This window comes from Cricetulus griseus, chromosome 2 (assembly GCF_003668045.3).
Source record: "Cricetulus griseus strain 17A/GY chromosome 2, alternate assembly CriGri-PICRH-1.0, whole genome shotgun sequence".
In the NCBI taxonomy this organism is placed as follows: domain Eukaryota; kingdom Metazoa; phylum Chordata; class Mammalia; order Rodentia; family Cricetidae; genus Cricetulus; species Cricetulus griseus.
The window spans coordinates 382,615,437-382,637,056 of NC_048595.1; the positions used below are offsets into that span (position 1 = coordinate 382,615,437).

General features: G+C 47.0%; 2 protein-coding genes across 3 annotated transcripts; both read right to left on the reverse strand.

Annotated features, from left to right (window-relative positions):
• Positions 1 to 95: 95 nt before the first annotated feature.
• On the reverse strand, positions 96 to 5,087 carry Cdpf1 (cysteine rich DPF motif domain containing 1). Of its 2 annotated transcripts, XM_035440806.1 has the most exons (5): positions 4,165 to 5,087; positions 3,083 to 3,178; positions 2,291 to 2,403; positions 1,360 to 1,471; positions 96 to 674 (listed from the first exon to the last, which is right to left on the reverse strand). In XM_035440806.1, the coding sequence occupies exons 3-5, from the start codon at positions 2,401 to 2,403 to the stop codon at positions 540 to 542; spliced, it is 360 nt and encodes a 119-aa protein (XP_035296697.1). In that variant the 5' UTR covers positions 3,083 to 3,178; positions 4,165 to 5,087; the 3' UTR covers positions 96 to 539. The 2 variants fall into 2 exon arrangements, with proteins under 2 accessions (XP_035296697.1, XP_027251989.1); XM_027396188.2 differs by having other exon boundaries at positions 3,083 to 5,087.
• A 3,612-nt stretch (positions 5,088 to 8,699) lies between these two features.
• Pkdrej (polycystin family receptor for egg jelly) lies at positions 8,700 to 15,107 on the reverse strand. The gene has a single exon (XM_027396189.2). The coding sequence runs from the start codon at positions 15,105 to 15,107 to the stop codon at positions 8,700 to 8,702; it is 6,408 nt and encodes a 2,135-aa protein (XP_027251990.1).
• Positions 15,108 to 21,620: the final 6,513 nt, after the last annotated feature.

Sequence of the window (21,620 nt, forward strand, 5' to 3'; positions counted from 1 at the left end):
TGGTTCATTTTGAATGATGCTGGAAGATGGCTGGTTTGCACAGACTGGCTCCAACAGATGCACTGAGTGTCCAAGTAGGCCAGTGAAAGGGTTACTTAAATCATTAGCTTATTTTTCAGGTTTTTAATTATAAACATGATACAAAGTCAAGGTTTAAATCACTTCCCAGGCATTGCACAGGATGTGACGTAACCCTTGTATATCCTCTGGCCTTGCCACTGGCCTCGGAGGCTGAATTCCCTACAGGCAGATGACATCATGTTATTTGGCAGTCCTGGAGAAAAGCCAGGTGTCTCCCACAGGTACATGTACAGGAAGCTCTACCAACTGTCCATGGAGGGAGTGCCTGTCCCTCACCCGAGGCCAGTCCTGGAGCTGCAGCTGGATCCACTCCTGCTGTCTGTCCTCAGGCTTGGCCAGCTCCTTGGTTCCCAGGGCTGCAGGTACTCCACAGTTCAGGGGAGGCCAGATACACATCTCCCAGCCGGAACCCTGGCTGAGTCAGCCCAACGCTGCACAGGAGGCTGTGTGCCTGCCAGTCAGGGATGGCTGGAGGGCTTCTTGGAGGCCCCTTTTCTCTTTTCCACATCCTGCTGTATTTCCTGAGGGAAAGCACTGATATTCTCCTGAACACAGGGGAGGCAGACCCTCTTGGAGTAGAACAGGCTGCAGTCCTGTGAGAGGAAACAGGGCTAGAACATTGGGGACACAGTGCCACCTCTCCCAAGCAACCCCCGCCCCACCATAAGGCACAGGGAGAAGCAGCAACCTGAGCAACAAAAACAAGCACCAAGGGCTGGCATGGTGGCTGTCCTGCCTGAGTTCTGAGGAACAATTCCTTGCAATGGAGATCACCTTACTAACAATGTATTGTTTAATCCAAGAGAATACCTGACATTCTTGGGGCAGTCCCCACCCCCCTTTCTGCTTGCCAAGTACAGCCCAAATCCAAGGAGTGGCACTTGAGGCTCCTTAGAGGCTGCCCCCAGCCCATGTTTCTAGTCTGTTGACCTCAAACACTCCCTCCACAGTCTTCCCTCCAAGTGATGGGACCTGAGGCTTCTGCCACCATCCCATACACCAACCAGACAGCAAAGAGAGGAGACAGTTGTTGGCCATGACCTGTGGCAAGACCCCTTGTGTGCATTGAACCTGTGGCAGGTACCCAGGGGTTCTCAGATCCAGAACTACTGCAAGGCCCAACCCCAGGCTGAGACATTCTATCTGCCCACACTGGTCCCTTCCCTTTGCCCTTGTGTCCCAAAGGATGGGGCTAGCTGTTATCTAAGAACCCCACCCTCTCTCTACTGGCGGTCCTCAGATCTATGGAGCAAAAATGGAAGTCCCAGGTGTACCTACCGGGCCCACACACACCAGTTTGCCACACACACTGCACCGTGAGCCAAGGACCAGAAACCTGGCTTTGTCTGAGGAGAAGGGATCCTTCATGATGTAGCTTTCCTCCAGGAGACTGCAGGGAGAAGCGACACTCAGCTGTGAGCCAGGGCAGTGCTGCACAGCAGCAGCAGGAGCCTCAATAGGCAGGAACTAGCCAACCTGGGCAGTAGGGTAGTGACAGAAAGGCTGGCAGCTGGAGGACAGGTGGGAACTGAAATGTGACCCGGCCCCAGCTCTGCAAGGTGCACTGGGAAGCCTCTCGGTGCACCCCAGAGCAAGTATGATTCACTAGGTTGGCTCATGAGGTCAGTGTGGGGCATGCTCTTCTCTGTCCCACATACATCAGAATGAGAGTGACTTAGTGGCATGGTAATCCAGGGAAGCAAAGGAATTGAGCCTGGTCCCCTGCCACTTTGTCACATGATTTTTGATGAAAGATGAGCCACACAACCCAACAAACAAGCTCAAAACCATCTCTGCTCCCAACTGGCATGAAGCATACCTTCAGGAAGCTGGTCCTTAGGAACAACCAGCACGGAATACTACCAGCAGGGATGGCATAGGGCACAGCACTACATGAAAAAGGCACCATGCTCTTCCATTGCTGTTTGCCCTGGGCCATAAGGCCTTATAGCCAGAGCAAGTGCCTAGCTGTCAGCTGCACCTATAGGAAGGGAGGAGAGTCCTGGAAGAGTTTTTTGTTTGTTTGTTTGTTTTAAAAAAAAAAAAGCTTTCCAGCCTTGCCTGGGGCTTCCTTAGGCTATGCCTGAACACCCAGAGCAAGTGCAAGGACTGAACTAAAACACCCAAGCCTGGTGTCACACTCCACACAGCACTTGCCAAGCAATACTGGACAGAGCCTCTTGAACACTGCCCCAGAGCGCATACTCACACAACAGCATGGGTGTCTGGGGGCTTCTGTCCCACGTAGCTGTAAGGAGCTGTCAAGGCACAGAGCTGGCACTCAAACATGCCCAGGAGGCGGGGCTCTGCCTCAGATGCCATCTGTAAGATCAAGAGATAGAAGCATCACCATCAAAACTGAGAACCACCACACTTCAAATCCACTCTGCCTGATGTCCATATCACATCCACAAAATGCAAGCTTCCTTGACAAGTAAGCTCAAATTCAGAGCAAAACACCTGTTCAATGTCAAAGTGAAATTAGAGAGTTTTGTTTCCATCCCCACATCCTGAAACTGGATAATTTACTTTTTATTTACATTTGTTTATTTGGGGAGGTGGTTGTGCATCCATGGAATTCATGAAGAGGTCAGAGGACAACTTACAGAAATTCTCTCCTTCTACAGTATAGGTCCTGGGAATTAATCTCGGGTCATCAGCCTTGGCAACAAATGTTATAGACATTTGTGTTACAAACTGGAGTTACAGTTGTGAACTGCCATATGGGTGCTGGGAATTGAACCCAGGTCCTCTGGAAGAGCAGACAGAGCTCTTAACTGCTGCACCATCTCTGCAGCCCTGGCAGCAAATGTCTTTAACCCCTGAGCTATCTCACCAGCCATGGTTTTTAGTTATATTTTTCATTGACCAATTTTGTATGGGTATGCATGTGTGTATTAGTCAGGGTTCTCTAGAGTCACAAAACTTATGTATGGAATGAATTTTTCTCTCTCACTAAGTGTGTGTGTGTGGGGGGGTGTTAATTATTGGAATGACTTACAGGCTTTAGTCCAACAATGGCTAGCTGTGAAGTCCAAGAATCTAGTAGTTGCTCAGTCCCACAAGGCTGGATGTCTCAGCTGGTCTTCTGTATATTCTAGAATCATAAAGTAGGTTTCAATGCCAGTGAAGGAATGGATGTGCTGACAAGGCAAGCAGGTGAAAAAGGAATGAACACTTCCTCCTTCCACTGTCCTTATACAGACTTCCAACAGAAGGTACAGGCCCAGATTAAAGGTGTGCCTTCCTGCCTCAAGATCTGGATTAAAGGTGTGTGTCTTCTTGCCTCAAGATCCAGATCACAAGTGTGCCCTCGGTTTCTGGATTGTAGTTCATTCCAGACATAGGTTGACAACCAAGCACAGCCATCATAGTGTGCTACAGAACCAATGTGGAGTCAGTTCTCATCTTTGACCATATGTGATCTGGAGATCAGTTTCAGGTCAGGCTTGGCAGCAAGTCACCTTAATCTGCCAAGGCATCTCACCAGCCCCACTTTGGATAATTTCTATAGACTTGCTTCAAGTTCACTGGTTTTATTCACATCAACCGATAGGCCTCTTGAAGGCATTCTTCCTCTCTATGGTTTTTTCACTACCAACTCCTCCTCTGCTGAAATCCCCACCTGTGTATGCATGTTATGTATCTTTTCCACTGGCACATTTAACATGTTAACCATACTTGTTTTAAACCTTTCATCTGATAGTTCTCCTTAACATCTGAGCCACATCTGGTTCTGCACCTATTATTTTGCTCCTTGGCAGCAAGGCTGTTTCCTTGCTCTTTTTTGTATCTCAATTTGGGTGCTAAGCCAGATTTTTCTGTAAGGTAAAACGGTATTTAGGACCCAGAATGGGCATGTATACCAGGCCTGTGCTGTTTGATGCTGAATCAATCTAGAGGGTAACTGAGGTGGGTTTGGCTTTCCTGGTTGTTCTTCTGTACTGGCTTCAAATTTCTCTTAACATTACTTGTGCTTAGGTGTGAGATTTATTGGCCTCTCAGATACTATTTATGTGCCTCCTGCACCTTCACTGGATGCAAGACTCTTCACTTGCCCTAGAGCATACTTTCCTGGCTTACCCAAGTAGCCTGAAACTTTTGTTCCCTTGGAAGATCCAGGCAGATAAATTTGCAGCAACCAGAGCCTTCTCCGGGTCGGCTTACAGGAAAGCTCTTAGATTTTCTGCTCTGCCTTTACTATTTCCCACCAGCACCCAGTGTATGCTGGTGAAAAGCCCAGGGTGAGTGCCAAGTCCCTTGTTTCCGTGGTTCCCCGGTGTCGAATCCTGGTCCACTTGGTGTGGCTGCATTCATCTGTTTGGATAGCACCCCTATACTCACGTGTATCTAAAGTCTTGGAGGCCCTGCCTCTCTGTAGATTGCTGGCTAAGTGGTCTGCCGGCAACCGCAGAGATTTTACAGCTCTGTATCGGAATTCCTGCCTTGCCTTTCAAAGTTCCCACACAAAGCAGCAGCAGCAGCCTGGCACCAGTTGTGCCCTCCTCTAACCCTTCGTGTCCTGCAGAACAACATTTGGAGCCAGAAGGGACAAGCCTTGGAAACTGGCAAGAGTTCCTAATGATGATGTCTATAAATGAAAATCCTATTTTAGGTGTGCGCGAACCTAGCTAGTTCTGCTTGGTATCTTAACTCGCACGTCGCAGGCCCTCGCCGAGTCTGCTGGGCATACTGCCCTTGTAGCAGGTGACAGTCAGGAGACAGTCCCAGGATAGCGCGACTCCGCCAGAGCCTCCACCTCCCGCTCACTCTCCCCGGGTCAGCAGGGCTCCGCCTGGCGACCAAAGACACGTACGACAAGGATCACCCAAATAGCCACCCACGCGCAGCTCTCCCCGTGCCCTGAGCCGGGTGTTAAGTCTAACGCTCCCTTTCAGCTTCCAGAAGCGCCGAGGCTAGATGCATAGAGCCCGAACGTGGAGAAAGAACCGTCCAGCTCAACACGCGCGTCCCCGCAACAAACTACCGCGCGCACTCACCACCTCCCCGCGGAAAGTCCCAAGGCGCCTGCGTAGCCCGCCCACAACACTAGCTCCGCCCCATAGCGCCTGCGCGGCCCCTCCCTAAGTCCTCCTAGGCCCCGCCTCCAGCCCCTAGCGTCTGCGCAGTCCCGCCCCATAGAGCGAGTGTGAGCCTGCTGAGGCCCCACCCCGCACTACCCTAGACCTGCGGATTGCTTCACCGCGCCTGCCCGACCCCACCCGCTCCCCGCCTCCGAACGCAAGATTAATCTAAGGAGTGTGCTTGTCCGGGTAGAGCTTCACTAGCCGCTTCCGTTTCCGCAGCTCATATCTAGGGGTTGTGGATCTCTGCTTGAAGGCTGTCTGGGCTTCTTCAGGACGAGGCATACTGATGACAGACAAAAAACAAAAGCCAATTCTCCCTGAATTTTGCTTGGCGAACCAGTGAATTTATTGGGATTATTTACAGGGCTAAGGGTGAGAAAGGAAACATTGAAAAGGCTACCCAAGGGGGTGATAACTTGCCTGCAAGACTTGGAGGTAGTTCCACCTGTCTCCCGCAGCAATTGCTAATTGCTTCTGTAACTTTGAGAAGGGCTTTGTTCTCTCTCTCTCTCTCTCTCTCTCTCTCTCTCTCTCTCTCTCTCTCTCTCTCTCTCTCTCTCTCTCTCTCTCTCTCTCTCTCTCTCTCTCTCTCTCCCCCCCTCTGTGTAACAGTCCTGGCTGTACTGGAACTCTCTTTATAGACCAAACTGGCCTTGAACTCACTGAGATCCCACCTATCTCTTCTGTAGTGCTGGGATTAAAGGCGTGTGCCACCACGATCGGCATGGATATTATTAAAATTAAAAGTTTGGTGAGCTTTCTGATTTATGTACATCCTCCTCTGCCTCCGAGAGAGAATGTTTCCATCTCGGGGAGAGGACTACCCTTCGCTTCTTTCTGTGGCTCTTATTTCTGCACTTCTTGGGTAATGTTCCCTGAACCTTGGAAGGGGTTACATAGAAGTCTGATTACTTTCTTCCATTTATGGTTGGGAATTGGACATCTAAGCCATAGAAATAGCTATTTATTTACAGTTTGACTGGTTTTGAGTCTTCTTGGTAACTACCACTGACTGCAAAAAGAACAGCAGCAGTAATCTGTGGGTAAGAAATCAGGTTTTTAAAAGGCAGTTTTACCTACATGTCTGTCCATTTAACAAAATAATGGTAGTACTCTCCCCACCAGAGCCTATGACCACCAGCCACAAGTTTTTGCCCAGGTTTATAGTGCCAAACATGGGTTCCTTCCTAGGGAGCCTTAAATCCAATCAGAAAGTGTTGTCTACATCCATACCAGTTTGCCACTATTGCACCAGCAGACATACCTTGCCGGGCATGGTCATGTAATGGAAACCATAACTAAATGGGACTATTGGCAGTAAATCCCCCTCAGTAGTGTAGCCCTCCCACCCCCACCCAGTTTTAGCCTGATTTCTCCATGTCCTGCAGTATATGAGTGTTTTCATCTAATTTTGACATGCAAACAACATTAATGGAAATTGCCTTTCAGGGTTCTGAGACTTAAAAGGTTTCCTTGGCTAGCAACTTGTAGGGACATAACCTGCCCTTGGATGTGTGGTGCCCTTACAGCTTCTGGTGCTTTCTTTACTGTTGTTTTATTGTTCTTCCAGATGCATCTCCAAGACACTAGATGGCTAGCACCATATCATGTATGTTATAAAACCCCTTTACAGAAGATGGGCAGAATCCCTAAGTACCTGCCATTCCAAGCAAATGCCAGTTGAGCGTGAGATGAAGCAGCAGAAAGGAGTCTATAACAAAGCCATTGACAATGTATAGTAACAGCCAAAACAACTGAACTATTTGAGTGTTCAGCCCTAAATGGGATATCTATATCACTCCTAACCCCAAGAAGGCTCTGGGAACATCTCAGAAGAGTGACCTGAAAGAGCATAAGAGCAGAGGGAGGATGGGGAAGGACATTGTGACATGCTATCTTTTAGGCATAACACGGTCGTCGGCCTCATGAGTTCATAGCAGCTTTGGTTACTTGTACAAACCTACAGAAAAAGACCCAGCCGGTTAACATTCCAGTGTGGACTGACGTGGCTCCACACTGTGTGGGGAGTTATTGGCTACTGATGATGGCTTTGGGGAAAGAGGTGTCATGTTTCTTTGGGGGTTTGGCCACTGATAGGTAGGCAGGACTCTGGATGATAACAATGGTGATGGTGGTGGCATAAAGGTGGGAAGAGGAAGAGTTGGGCAGTTACAAAAAGAATGGTAGGAGTGGATAGATTCAAGGTATCACTGGGTCCAAAGCTGAAAGCCAGGCAGTGGTGGCTCACACCTTTAATCCCAGCACTTGGGAGGCAGAGGCAGGTGGATCTCTGTGAGTTCAAGGCCAGCCTGGTCTATAAGAGCTAGTTCCAGGACAGCATCCAAAGCAATACAGAGAAACCCTGTCTCAGAAAAAAATAAATAAAATAAAATAAAGCTGAATATTAATATGGTGGCACACGCCTTTAATCCCAGCACTGGGGGAGCAGAGGCAGGCAGATCTCTGTGAGTTCACTATTTAGTGAGTTCCAGGACAACCAGAGCTATGTAGTGAGGTTCTGTCTCCAAAAAAAGTAGTGTCATACAGGAAAGTCTTCAGAGTCACAGGATGCTGATGCGAGTGTAGTGTGGCCATAGCCTCATTTGTGTTTACCTTTTCTGGCCCTCACCTTTGAAGGCAGCCACAGATACGTCTTGATCCCTTATACAGAAATCACTGCACAGGTAACGGAAGAAATCTCAAGTTTAATTCATGTAAAACTTAAAGTGGCATCAACATAAAGGCACATGCTTCTGAGTAACAATATAACAGCTGTTAGCCCTGTTCTTCTTGAACAGTAAACCTCATTTCCTTACTCCTAAATCATCCACCAAGTCATAAATATAACCAAATGCCCAAGTCATCAAACACGTATTGCTATATTCAGTACATAGAACATGTACCATGTTTCCACATTGAACCTTTGTGCACCTTTGTTGGCAACAGCTATGTCTCTTGGTCAGAGAATGTTACCAGGTGCACTTGAAATGCTTAGCCTGAGGGAATTAAGTGGGAAACTTCAGATCCCTGTCCCCTTCTCTCATCTCTGCATTCTCAAACTCCAGGCCAGTCCTGGAACTCCCCGCATAGGACCCCTCTAGCCCTGGCCTGCAGGAAGGCTGGAGAAGAGAGGCGTCCCAGGCATGGTCTGCAAAGGAGACTCCCAGGGAGGCTGGCCAGTTTGCTTCTGCTTTGAGGCTGCTGGCCTGAAGCTAAATCCACGATGGGACCTGGCCAGCTCTTTCCCTTGAAGCTGGATCCCATGGCTGTCACTCCTCCACACTGTTGCAGACTCCCACAAAAGGAGTCAATGAATCCCATCTGGAAGGAATCCCACCTTGCCATCCTTTTCTCTCCCCTAATATTCCCCTCTGTTCATATGTTCTTATTCTCATGAGCAGGGCCCAGAGTGGGGATACTTCAGATGTAGAGATGTACATGACCAAGCCATGAGACATTCCTTAGTGCCCTTGACAAACATACTTAATGTTTGGGGACATTCTTGCTTGTGGACCTTCCAATCCTCACCTGTCAGACAACAAGGTAAACCATTTTCTTCCCATTGATGTTTCTGGTCTTCAGCCCCAGGAACCGGCGATTGTTTTTCTCTGGCTGCCCATACATCATGTCGACAAAGAATTCAGATTGGTCTTTGTCCCTAGATCGGGAGGTGAGAAAGTCAAACCCAGATCTTAGATTATCAAACAGATAGGTTATTGCCTCTGCCTCATCTGACGGCTCCTCATACACAGGCTGCTTCATCTCATCATAGGCAGATAGAATCACCGCCTGGAATAAGTTGATGAAGATGCAAATCATCACCAACATAAACGATGAGAGAAACAGGACCCCGAGAACCTTGTTGCTGGAAAATTCTGTGTTCTGAAAGGCTGACACACAGTAGGAGAAGATGGTTTGGGTGGCGTGAATCATGCTGCTGTAATTCCATTCATGCTGACCAAAAACAAGGTACCCAAAAGCTACGTACATGAAGGAATACATAGATACCACCAAGGCCATGTGGAAGATACCAGGAAGGGCAGCTTGGATGGCCTTCTGAGCCAGGCGCACATCATAGAAGAATCTGGAATACCTGAGTGTCTTCAGTGTGGTCAGAAATAACAAGAAAGCTAAGGTGATCCTTATGAAGTGATCAACCTGAGAAATGGCATGGAAGGGGATGAAGGCTTTCGGGTCAGTCAGGTAAAGCTGGACCATGCTGGTGGCCAGGAGGTACTTCTGGAAGAACAACACTATCAGCAGTGTAAACATGCACTTCAGAGAGAAGTTGAGCAGGTTGTACACACTTCTCAAGTAGGAAGCTCTTTCATGCATGATGATATAGCCCTCGTCCACAACATAGGCACAAAAGAATATGAGAATGGCTACATAGAGATAGATTTCTGCCCAGTTTTCTCTGCTGAAATCAGCAAGTGAGAAGGAGTACACAGAGAGGCTGGAGTTGACGACTCCTAAGGGAGAGACTTCAAATACAACTGAAATACTACACATCAGACTGGTGTCTGGATTCAGGGTGGTTAGTTCTACAATCACAGCCCATGTCATCTCATCAAGCCAATTCTTTCCCTCAAGTTCCTTGAGCCTCAGTGTGGAATTAAAGCTCTGCTGTGTTGGAAAGAAATAGAATGCATACCCTCCAGATCTATAGGTGTTTAACACTCCAGAGGAATGATACACCCATTTCTTCCCTGGAGGCTTATAAGTAAACCCATTGCTGGGTTTGCCTGTAGACTGCTTGGCAGCCTTATTCCAAACACTGGAATAGCTTTTTGTGTCTTCTGGGTCTATGCCATACTGTGGGTGACAATGGATTTCTCCTGCAATCCTTTTCTGCCCAAACTTCTTGGCCAACAGACATGTTTTGTTACTGGGTTTGGCCCTCACTTGCCTCATGAGTGGAAGGCCAAGGATTTTGGATGAGCTGTCTGGAAGGAATGTTGGGTTCAGGTCATTGTGTAACAATGGCAGCAGCACACTGTTGAGCCATGTGTAGATGTCCCCCAGTTTCATCACAGTGGCAAGATCCATGGAGAACTGTTGTCGAATGAACTGGTTATAGTAGAAGCTGTCATTATGGTGCAGTGAGACAATGAGCAGTAGGAGAAGGGCCAGGAATATGAAGTGGGTCACAAGGTAGCTCAGGAACAGGAGGGACCTCCTCCTGATCCTCTTCTTCCTCCTGAGAATTTGGATTTTGTCCTCAGTGATGGGCTGGTATATGCTCGAGCCTCGGAGGTAGTTCATGTCCTCATGGAGCTGCTGCAACTCCTCTGGCGACATCCTCGCCTCCTGCAGCCTGATTTCTGTGTAACGGTACTTGCTTGACCATGAGAGGTTTTTACAATACTTGAGGTTTTTTGTCCTGATTCCTGACCACAATAGAATCTTGGATGGTTGTACAAGGAACACAGACTGACAGAAAGAGCAGAAAGATGTAAAGAGCCACTCTACTGACTTGTCATAGCCATAAGTCAGGCCATAAAATACAATAAGGAATGATGATATGCCAGAAGTGGCAAACACCAGAAACCAGGCTATATAAACACACCACATGGGCAGGAGAATCTGGGTCTTATTTTTAACAGGCTGAGTTGTAACAAGTTGGGTAGAAGAGACCTTTAAAGAGCCACTTTCACTGTCTTCCACATTATTGTTACTGAAGTTACTATTGGACTTTGGGGTATCTGAACCCTTGCTGTCTGTTTTCTTACTCTTCCGGGAAGTTTTAAAGGTCCTCTTTAAAGGCTTTCCCCTGGGAGCAGAAGTGGACTCGGCAGCTTTGTTGTCGAGAGCCTTCATTTCATACTCATGCCATTTGTCCAGTCGCTCTTTCCAGAACAGACCTTCCTCTGACATCAGTGGGTGCGTCTGAGGTACCACCTTGTCTAGATTCACTGGAGGTTTCTTCTGGGAATAGGTGAAGAAGAAGGTTATCAATAATTGCACGGGGATTGTGATTAAGACACTTTCGATTCCTATCATCATTGACCTGATGATACGCCTCTCTCTGGATTCAGTTTGTCCTTTTCTGTTCAGATTAAAAAACATGATATTACAAACAAGAGAGCTTAGCAACATGGCCAAGCAGCAGGACAGCCTCTGGAGCCTGTTGTACGATTTGGGAACAATATCAGAGAAAACGGAGAACCACATGTGGTTTTTACTGAGCTTGTGGCTCAGATCAATCAGGAAGAAGTCTATCCTTTTCAGAGACTCATCCGGGTTAGTGGCAGAAAATGTTGCATTCAAAGTGGTGTCCACAGAGAGCCACCTTCGGCACAAAAACAGCCAAATGCGTCTGCTGAAGAGATTTTCTACTTTGATTCGACTTAGGTACCAGCTAGGCGCTTTGCCTTCATTGTCATGCCACACTCGGATGGAATGGATGTCCCCCAAGTCATTTTTTGTCGTTAGGAGGAAAGTGTTGATGCTTCCTCGGTAGAGAGTTATGAAATATGGATGGCTTAAACAATGCACATCACTGGTTCTCTCTGTTCCCATAAGCTGGATAAAGACATTGGCTCTGGTTCCAGACCCGAAGCGACTCCCAGTAAAGACGGTAACCAGGTAGCATATGGAATCAAAAGGATCATTATCAGGCAGTACTACCACATGGTCCCGAAGATACTGATCCATTGCATCCCTGTGCAAGGCCCAGAATGCCAGAATACCATACAGGATCATAATGAAAAGCACAACCAGGAAGGTCACGGGGTTTTGGTAAAGGTTCCTAATGACCTGTAGCTGCAGATCCACAGGGTTAGGGACCACAATCACCTTAGCAGTCACAAAGTGGATATGCAGATGAAGCTTCATAGAGGCCAGCTGCCGCCGGCTCCGCCTCACGTTCCTGCAGATACAGTGTACTTTTTTCCATGTGGTCTTCTCACCCAACACACAGGTACCTTCCTTCCAATCACTCTGGATCCCATACATGTCCAAACAGTGAACCATGAAGAGAGCAATTCTCACTAGCTTGTTAGTGGGTTTAAAGACAAAACGAGGTGCCTGCAGGAGCATGGATATGTTATACTTGAATGAATGGCTACGCTGAGCTAAGATTCGAAGCAAGGATGATGGTAGACAAATCACACGGGCCTCCTTGACTGGACAGGTTGAGTCAAGCAGGCTACTCCACTTGGCAGTAGGAGGGATGTCATGAGGTACGAGGAAAGTGGCAACCAGATTGGTGGGGGTGACCTGACTGCCTACATATATCAAGGCTTTGAACAACACTGTCACTTTTGTGACAATGTGGATCAGTACCTGCCCAGTTCCTCGGCTGTCCACCTCAAAGCTAATTCCACCTGTTGTCATTTTTGAGAACCTGGTACCCTCAATGCCTGGTCCTACCATAAGGTTAAAACTCGCAAAGGTCAAGTCTTTTCTGACTAAGTACACTTCGGCTACATCGGGTGTGATCTCTATGACACTACCGTTATCTGTGGCTTCTGTCATTCTGAACCCTACCACACTTGCAGAAATGTTTTCTGGGTAAGTTAACCAAGGAAAGGGGTCATTGGTGAACTCACAAAACATCACCGAAATTGGCGCCTTCGGAGGTAGACCGGGAACCCTGCTTGTATTCAGTGTCGCCTGGAGGCAGTTCGGGCAGCGTGTCTCATTTCTGAAGACCTTAGAAACATTCGAATTTTCAGCTTTCTCCACGTACATGTTAAAGCTGCTGGTCCTTAGTACAGTGGTTTCACTCCCTGGCACCTTGTTAGCCAATATTGTGTCTGATAGTGATTCGACAATGAAGAAAGGGTCTTGGAACTCGTAGTGGGGATTGACCTGCATAAGAATGTTAGACAGACTGGTTAGGATGCCAGTGCCCACAATTTCAATGTGCCGGGAATGAACATGTTTGTTCCTGCGTTGGTATGCTTGCAGGGCTTTGTTTGCTTGCCACAGCCGTAATGTGGCACCCACTGAAGCTGCTTGACTGTAGTCAGAGGCTTCCTGGGTTAATTTGGTGATTACCATCACCACCTGGCAGATCTGGTCCAGGGTGCCCAGGGCGGGCACAAAGGACTGATTGACAAGGTGTTCCAGGAGATAGGCTCTATTATTTTGAAGAGCCAACTCCCTTTGTATGTTATTTAAGACAGAAGCCACCACATACATTAAGTAGCCTGCGGGTAGCCAGTCCTGCTTTTGAAGCAAAGTAGCCAGTGGTGATGATGGATTTGTGATGAAATTGAGCAGCTGTCGTAAAACGGTCTTCGGGGAGTCCTTGACAGTAGGCCCCTGTACAGTGGCTTGCAAAGTCACCTGAGAAAAGGTCCCTAGTGAGTCATAAACCTGAGCATATAGCTTCAAACTGTAGTGATTTGCCATCACACCAACAGGGAGAAAGAAGGCAGGCGTTGTGGACTGTGTCCCTGAATACGCAATGGTCCCTAGTGTATTCTCTTCTACTGAACTGATTTCGCCAATGTTGTCCAACTCAGCTACTATTATTTTATACTTAAGGGGGAGGTTCTTGTCCTTAAAGTCACTACATTCAACAACAAATTTAGTAACCATCGAAATCCCTTTAGCTGGATTGATCTTGCACTTGCCAACTTGGGGGCCATGGTTAATGGCAAAGGGATAATGCAAATTCAAGGTCGCACCACTCCAAGATGTTAGATACAGAGAAACCCAAAACCCCGCTTCTGAAAAATTCCTAAAGGCAAATGCTTTCATAGATAAGTAAGCCCCATTCCTCCTGGTGACAGCTTGCCCTGCCCAATCAAACATCATTTCATGACCTGATCGAGACAAAATGGACCAGCTGTAGAGATCCTGGCTGGCACAACCTGTGCAATTTAGAAACAGAGAGAATCTATCTGATACCACTAAAGTGGGGCCACAATTTTCAATGCATGAAATGTGAGCCTTAGGCAGGAGTCCTTTGAGTACCCGTACAATTTTATCGGCAAATGCAATTCTGTTTTGTTTCTGTATTACCATTCTGAAGTAATATACACCATTGCCCCTAAGAGTTTCTGGTGGAATGGTTAGTACAGGGCCCACTGCCCAAAGCCAGTTCAGTGTATCCTGTTCTGGGTGACAGACATCCTGGTGGGTCACTTGTACATAGTTGCCAACATAGTATATAGGATTTGTGGTACAGTACCAAGAAAAATGGAGCCCCTCTGTGGGGATGTCCACCTCTGGGTCAGAGGACATGCTTCCATTGAGAATCAGTTCATCGGAGAAATTTATAGTCATGTCGGTGGCTCCTGGAAGAAGAATCGCCTTTAGGGGAGGTTTTTTAACCCAAATGTAGACACTATCCGAGTCTCTCAGTGTTGGCAAGGTGGGGTTCCACCTGATGATGGACAGCGTGAAGTTAAACACATACACCCCATAAGGCAAGGCTGATTTGGGGATGTGGATGGAGGAAAGCTTCATCTCCCGCACCTGTGGCAGCTGCACAGGTCGGTTCCAGTCAGGAGTGTCGTTCACAGAGGCCACCAAATAGTACAGCCAGGTCTTGCTAATGATCATGGCTTCAGGACAGTCCCAGAGCACGGTGACGTTGAGGGTGACTTCCTCCTTCCTGCTCAGGATAAGGGGAGCATGCTGGTCCTTCCTGTTGATCTTCACGGACTGTATGTTACAGGGGGTCATCTGGCAGGACACCGTAGCCGTGGCAGCTGCAGGGTTCGACGAGTTGACTTTCAGGAGGACGCGCGCAGGTGCGCCCGAGGGACACTTATGGGGCAGCTTAGGTCCGGCGCGGCGCGGGGCTGTTGTGCGCGGGGACAGGCCACCGGTGCCACCGCCCCGGACTCTGCTCTCCTCGTCCTGCCCCAGCCCTGGGGCGCCCCTGAGCACGCCCAGCAGCCCGCGAGGGCCGGGGGATGACGGCAGGCGGCCCAGGCCCAGGCCCAGGCCCAGGAGCAGCAGCGCGGGGCCAGGCCACATGGCTCCCCCCCAGGAGCTGCGGGGCCGCGGGGCGCAACGGCCGTGACGCTGGGCTGGGCCACGAGCGCACCGGGGAGGGGCTGGGCGCGCAGCTGGCCCGCGGGGCAGCGTGCTCCTCCACTCTGGAATAAGGCGGTCTACGGAGCTTCTGGGGCTCGGACGCCACAGGCAATGAGTTCCCAGGGGGAGTGGGTTTTCAGGGACTGCGGATTTCTAGGGCTTAATGAGTTTCAGGGAGAGTGTGTTCCCAGAGGTGGTGGGTCCCAAAGGGCAGTGGGTTCCCAGGAACAGTGGGATCTCAGGGTCATCAAAGGTCTCAGTACCAAGGAGAACCACAGAACACTGCAGCGTGGGAAGTTACAGACAGTCGGTTTCCAGGGGAAGTGGGTCTCGGGAGTCTCAGGACCAAGGAGAATCGTAGAGCAGCTGGGACCAGGGCGCTCACAGGGCACTGGGGCATTAAGGTAGAGAGGTAAGGTAAGTCACCGCGGGCTGGGCAGCAGCCTGGCTCAAGACTGCTTCCCGCTGCCTCTTCTTCTCACACTAGTGTAGACTCTAGGATCAGGACTTGCTAAATGAGGTTAATCCCGCTTCCCGCCCCCTCCTCTTTTCTTCTTTTTAAAACTGGACACACCAAAAAAGCTTCTTAGCAGAAATTCCGCTCCCACGGGAAAACCAGTTCCAAAATAATATAATCAGGAGGGCCTTGCCAGCGCCTCAGGCCAGTCTGGGGACATTTGACACTTCGCTTTGTTTTGTTTTTCTTCCCTCCACTTTTAAATGCTTTATTTGTTTGTTTGCTTGATTGCTTGTTTTAGACAGTGTCTTCCCAGGAACCAACTGGAGTTCCTCCTGCCTCAGCCTCCTCATTGCTAGGGTCATAGGAATGTGATCAAACCTAGCTAAAAATAACTATGTGGTATAGGAGGGAGAGGTTATGGGAGATAAAACCTAGGGTCACTGGGAATGATAGTCAAGGGCTATACCCCTGAATCCTTACATGAAACCTTGGACCACTAAATTTGGGGCTTTTCTTCTCCTCCTCCTCCTCCTCCTCCTCCTCCTCCTCCTCCTCCTCCTCCTCCTCCTCCGATTCTTCTTCTCCTCCTTCTTTACCTCCTCTGCCTCCTTTCTTTTTCTTTCTCCTCCCCCTACCCCCTCTGTTCCTCCTCCTCTTTTTCTTCTTCAAAGGTGTTTAAAACTATAAACTCCCTACTATACAATATTTAAATACACCCTACTTACTGTATTTTGTCACCTTTCTGTTAAAATATTTCTAATTCCCCTAGTGTTTTATTTGTACCCGTGAATTATTCCAAATGGTGTTAGTTGCAAACATTGGGAGTTTCTGCAGAAACCTTATGCTTATTAATCTCTAATTAACTCTGCTATAATTAGAAAATAGATTCAGAATTATTTTTTTGTCTTTTAAGCTTAGAACTTGTCTTAATGGCCACCCTGGGGTCACACTTTTGGGGTTTGTGGGGGGTTTTGTTGTTGTTGTTTTGTTGTGTTTTTTTTTTTTTTTTGAGACAGGGTTTCTCTGTGTAGCTTTGTAGACCAGGCTGGCCTCAAATTCGCAGAGATCCACCTGCCTCTGCCTCCTGAATGCTGGGACTAAAGACATGCACCACTACCTCCTGGCTCCTGTTTTTTGTTTTTTGTTTTTTTAACCTTTTTCCAAATAATACATGCTTTACCCAGGAAGCAGGAGCCTTGCTCCCTCTTTCAGGAAGCCTTCTACCCTACTTGTGGGCTGGTGACAGTGCCTTCTCTTTGCCAACAGCCATCAAACTCACAGAGATCCACCTGCCTTTGCCTTCCGAATGCTGGGATTAAAGGCATATACCACCACTGTCTGGCTCTGGGGTCCCACTTGGCATATGTTCCATGTGAACTTAAAACGAATGTCTATGCTGTTGTTAGGGTTGAATCTAGGACCTCATTCATGCTCCCCAGGCCGTATACTGTTGGGTAATATTATTTTAAGGTGTGCTACTTTTGTTTATGTTGCATTTGTTTAACTGTGAAGCTGTTTTACTGTGCCTGTCTGAAACACCTGATGGTCTAATAAAGAGCTGAATGACCAATAGTGAGAGAGGAGAGAGAACAGGTGGTATTGGCAGGCAGAGAGGCTAAATATGAGGAGAAATCTGGGAGATAAAAAAGGATCTGAGAAGGAGAGAGGAAGGAGGAGGACTTCAGGGGCCAGTCACACAGCCACACAGCCACACAGCCACACAGCCACACAACCAGACAGGGAGTAAGAAGGAAAGAAAAGGTATACAGGAATAAAGAAAGATAAAAGAGCCCCCAGGCCAAAGGTAAATGGATAATCTAAATTAAGGAAAGCTGACGAGAAACAAGACAAACTAAGGCTGGGCATTAATGAGAAAGTATAAACCTCTGTGTGAGATTTATTCAGGAGCTGGGTGGTGGAACACCCACCCCCCAAAAGCCAAAAGAGTAAAACATCACACACTACACACTACACAATTGAGGTATGTTCCTAGTACTTAAAAACAAACCTTTTCTTATTTTGAGACAGGGTCTTGCTAAGTTTCTCAGGCTGGCCTTGAACTTGTGATATGCCTACCTAAGCCTTCTGAGTAGTACAAGCTGGCTTGTACTACCGGGCTCAGCTTAAATGATAACCTAATTTAGAGAGACTGGTCAGATGTAGGTGGCTGGTACTGGTACTCCCATCTTTGATGTCCTTCCTGAGGTTTTGGCCAATGCTGTCATTTCTAGGTGAACTTAATTTTCTACCTTGTCAGGGGAAATTTCTGTTTCACACTTCTCTTCTGACATTTCCTACTGCATTTTAGGAACTCTGTTGCTGAGTGTATGTGTATTTGGGTTGATGTCTTCCTGATAGTTTGCCCATCCTGTCACTGTGAAATGTGTATATTTGGTAACAAGCTTTGTCTTGAGTCTCTTTTGTCTAAGCAGCCAGCAAACCTGCTTGCTTCTTATGTGGTCATCTCTTTCATTTGGCTTCAATGTTTAATAGATATTTGTCTGTGTACTCAGTCACTGTTGGCTTGTAGTTTAAGCTTTTTAAAACATCACTATCTAGTGTCACTTTTTATATATCTCATTATTGACTGTTAGTGGTTTTCCTTTTCTTTTTTACATGCTTTACTCATGTATGTATGTGGGTACACACCACCGTGCACATATAGAGGTCAGAGGACAACTTACAGGAGTCAGTGTTAGGAATACTATGAGAGGGGAGGTGGAACCATGGAAGATCCCATGTCCGGGGACAGACACACCATCCGTCAGAACTTACATGGGAAGGAAGTTTTATTGGGAAGGGAAGGGAAGGGAAGGGAAGGGAAGGGAAGGGAAGGGAAGGGAAAGGAAAGGAAGGGAAGGGAGAGGGGGAAGGGAGCGGGGAAGAGAAAGAGAGAGAGAGAGAGAGAGAGAGAGAGAGAGAGAGAGAGAGAGAGAGAGAAGAGAGGGGGAAGAGACAGACAGAAATCTTTCTACCTCCTCAGAGAGATGGCTGAAAGAGAGAGAAGAAATGGGCACAGTTTGCCCCTTAAAAGGACCTTTGCACCTGGTAACAGGCTATGTAGTGACATAGCAGCCATAGGACCCCGGGCTGGCCAGAGTACTGCTTGAGTACATCCTGCCAGGTGACAAGGGGCAGGTCCGCATAATGCCTGAATCCTAACATTCAGTTCTTTCTTTCTACAATGTGGGTCCAGAGGATCAAACTCGGGTTGTCAGTTTGGGTAATAAGCATCTTTAACTGCTGGGCCTTATCACTGGTCCATTCTTTTCTTTCGCGTGATCCATTAATTCATTTAACATTGTCTTGAATAACCTTTGGGTATCAACATTTTTCCTAGGCACTAGTCTTGGTCTCAATTCTCAGGGAGCTTCCATGACAATGGGGGTGAGCAAAATGAATTAGACCCTTGAACACTGGATCCTTCAGCCTCTGTTTTCCAAATGCTGGGGAAATTGCATGGAAGAAGCTAACTGTGGAGAGCAGAGAGGGCATTTGGCATACACTGGAAAAGTTCATCCTGGAAAAACTCCCAAGGCAATCTACTTATTTTACTAATGTAGACCACGTGAGACCTCTTTTTGTAAACTAGTCATTCTGAATTGATGAGGGTGAAAATTTAAATATCATATGCTCTTCTGAAACCTGGCATGTTTGATTGTTCATCTAAAACCTGCTTGCCACTGTAGACGGAGTTTCTGTCCCACATAGTCCCACAGCCATTTAGCCCCAAATAAACACACAGAGACTTATATTAATTATAAACTTTTGTCTGATGGCTCGGGCTTCTTATTGGCTAGCTCTCTCTTAATTATTAACCCATTTGTATTAAACTATATGTCTCCATGTAGTCTTGGCTTACCAAAGAATGCCTGGACTTGTTACTCCTTTGGCAGCTACATGGCATCTCTCTGGATTTTCTCTCTGTTTTCCTCTCCCCAGAATTTTACTGGTCTGGTAGCTCTACCTGTATTTCTTGCCTGGCTACTAGATAATCAGTGTTTTATTCATCAACCAATAAGAGAAACATATATGTGGAAGAACATCCTCCATCATACCACAAGAGACAGTAAAACTGACCAGGTGATGGTGGCACATGCCTTTAACCCCAACACTTGGGAGGCAGAGGCTGTTGGATCTTCAAGTTCAAGGCCAGTCTGGTCTACAAAGTGAATTTCAGGATAGCCAAGACTACTCAGAGAAACCCTGTCTAGAAAAACAAAACAAACAAACAAACAAAAAAAGAGTTGCTGTGGTCATGGTATCTCTTCAAAGCAATAGAAAACCAAAGACAGATGTTGCACCAGGGACTGGGATATTGTTGTGATAGGCCTGACCATGCTTTTGTATGGAGGAATTTGGACTTTGGGAATTTGGATAAGAAAAGCAGTGGAATGCTTTAAGTGCTGTTTAATAGGCCAAACTAGTTGGAGCTTGGAAGTCAGTGGTGCTGAGGGTGATTTGAACTGTGGGGGCCTGGATCAAGAGGTTTCACAGGAGAAAATTCTTATGTGGCCTAGAGATTGTTCTTGTGATATTTTGGAGAAGAATGTGGCTGAGTACTACTCAGGGGTAAAAAAACAATGACATCTTGAAATTTTCAGGCAAATGAATGGAACTAGAAAAAGCCATCCTGATTGAGGTAACCCAGATCCAGAAAGATAAATATACTATGTACTCACTCATAAGTGGACACTAGACATAAAGCAAAGGAAAACCAATCAGACTACAGGCCACAACCCAGAGAACCTAGGTAACAAAGAGGACCCTAAGAGAGACATACATGGATCAGCCTAGGAAGGGGAAAAAGACAAGATCTCCTGAATAAATTGGAAGTATAAGGGGCAGGCAGGAGGGTGGAAGGGGAGGGGAGGAAGGAAGGGGAATGGAGAAAACTGTATAGCTCAATAAAAAATAATAAAAAGTAGTTTTCTGAATTAAAAAAAAATGCTCTTCAGATCTCCAACTCCTTTCAGCTTTGTTGACTGCAACACACTTTTTCTCTTGGGCTGGTTCCACTGTTTATCTCCTTGAATATAGAATTTAGCTCTATTCCACTTCCTAATGCCCCCTTTTTCAGTTTGTACATTTTATATGTTTATTTGCTCAGTTTGCTCCTTTTCATTATGAATCTTCATCAGAGTTAACACTAATAACCACATGACAGAGTCTATACTAGGCTGTTCTGAAATTTCAAAAGCAGCCACATTCTTCACCAAAATATCATAAGATCAGTCTCTTGGCCATATACTAACAGTCTTCTGTGAAACCTCCTCATCCCCACAGTCAAAAGCAGCATTGTCTACCATGCCCCTGCTAGTATGGCCCATTAAGCAGAGCTTGAAACATTCTGCTGCTTTCCCAGCGTACCAAAGTACAAATTCCTCCAAACAAAAACATGGTCAGGCCTATCACAGCAATACCCCAGTCCCTGGTACCAACTTCTGTCTTAGTTAGGATTTCCTACACAAAGGCCATACCCACTCCAACACCTCCTAATAGTGCCACTTCTTTGGGGGGCCATTTTCTTTCAAACCATCACATACATCCACAGAACATGTCCTTTGGAACACCTGAAATCTGTGTATTGGTTAATGGTCACGCATATTTTGCTCAAGAATAAACTATCTCTTTATTTCCTTTGAAGTGAGAGCTATGTTTTTTAATCAACTCGAGGGGGTCTCATGATGGTTGGTGGTGTTATAAAAAGATTCTCCCTGTTTCACTCTCTGTGGCCATCTGCATACTTAGAAGTAGGTCCTCACCAAGATCGTGACCATGATGTGTCTCTTGGATTTCCAGTCTTCAGAATGTGAGGTATAAAACTTTGAGCCCTAGATTAAAAGTGGTTGGTATTTTTTTCTCCCCAGTAATTGACAGGTAATAAATAGTAAAACTCAGACTTTATTCTACACTAACTTCTCCCAGCCCCTGCTCTGACCTTTACTGGTTTCTCAAGTCACCTCTGTTCACCAAAGTGGAAATTAATCCAA

Excerpts from the sequence above, each read along its gene's own strand:
- Pkdrej (XM_027396189.2), bottom strand. The coding sequence starts at position 15,107 with ATGTGGCCTGGCCCCGCGCTGCTGCTCCTGGGCCTGGGCCTGGGCCTG.
- Cdpf1 (XM_035440806.1), bottom strand. The coding sequence starts at position 2,403 with ATGGCATCTGAGGCAGAGCCCCGCCTCCTGGGCATGTTTGAGTGCCAG. Across the intron at positions 1,472-2,290 it reads CCAGACACCCATGCTGTTGT|TCTCCTGGAGGAAAGCTACA; the intron begins GTGAGTATGCGC and ends TTCTCCCTGCAG. Across the intron at positions 675-1,359 it reads AACTGGTGTGTGTGGGCCCG|GACTGCAGCCTGTTCTACTC; the intron begins GTAGGTACACCT and ends TTCCTCTCACAG.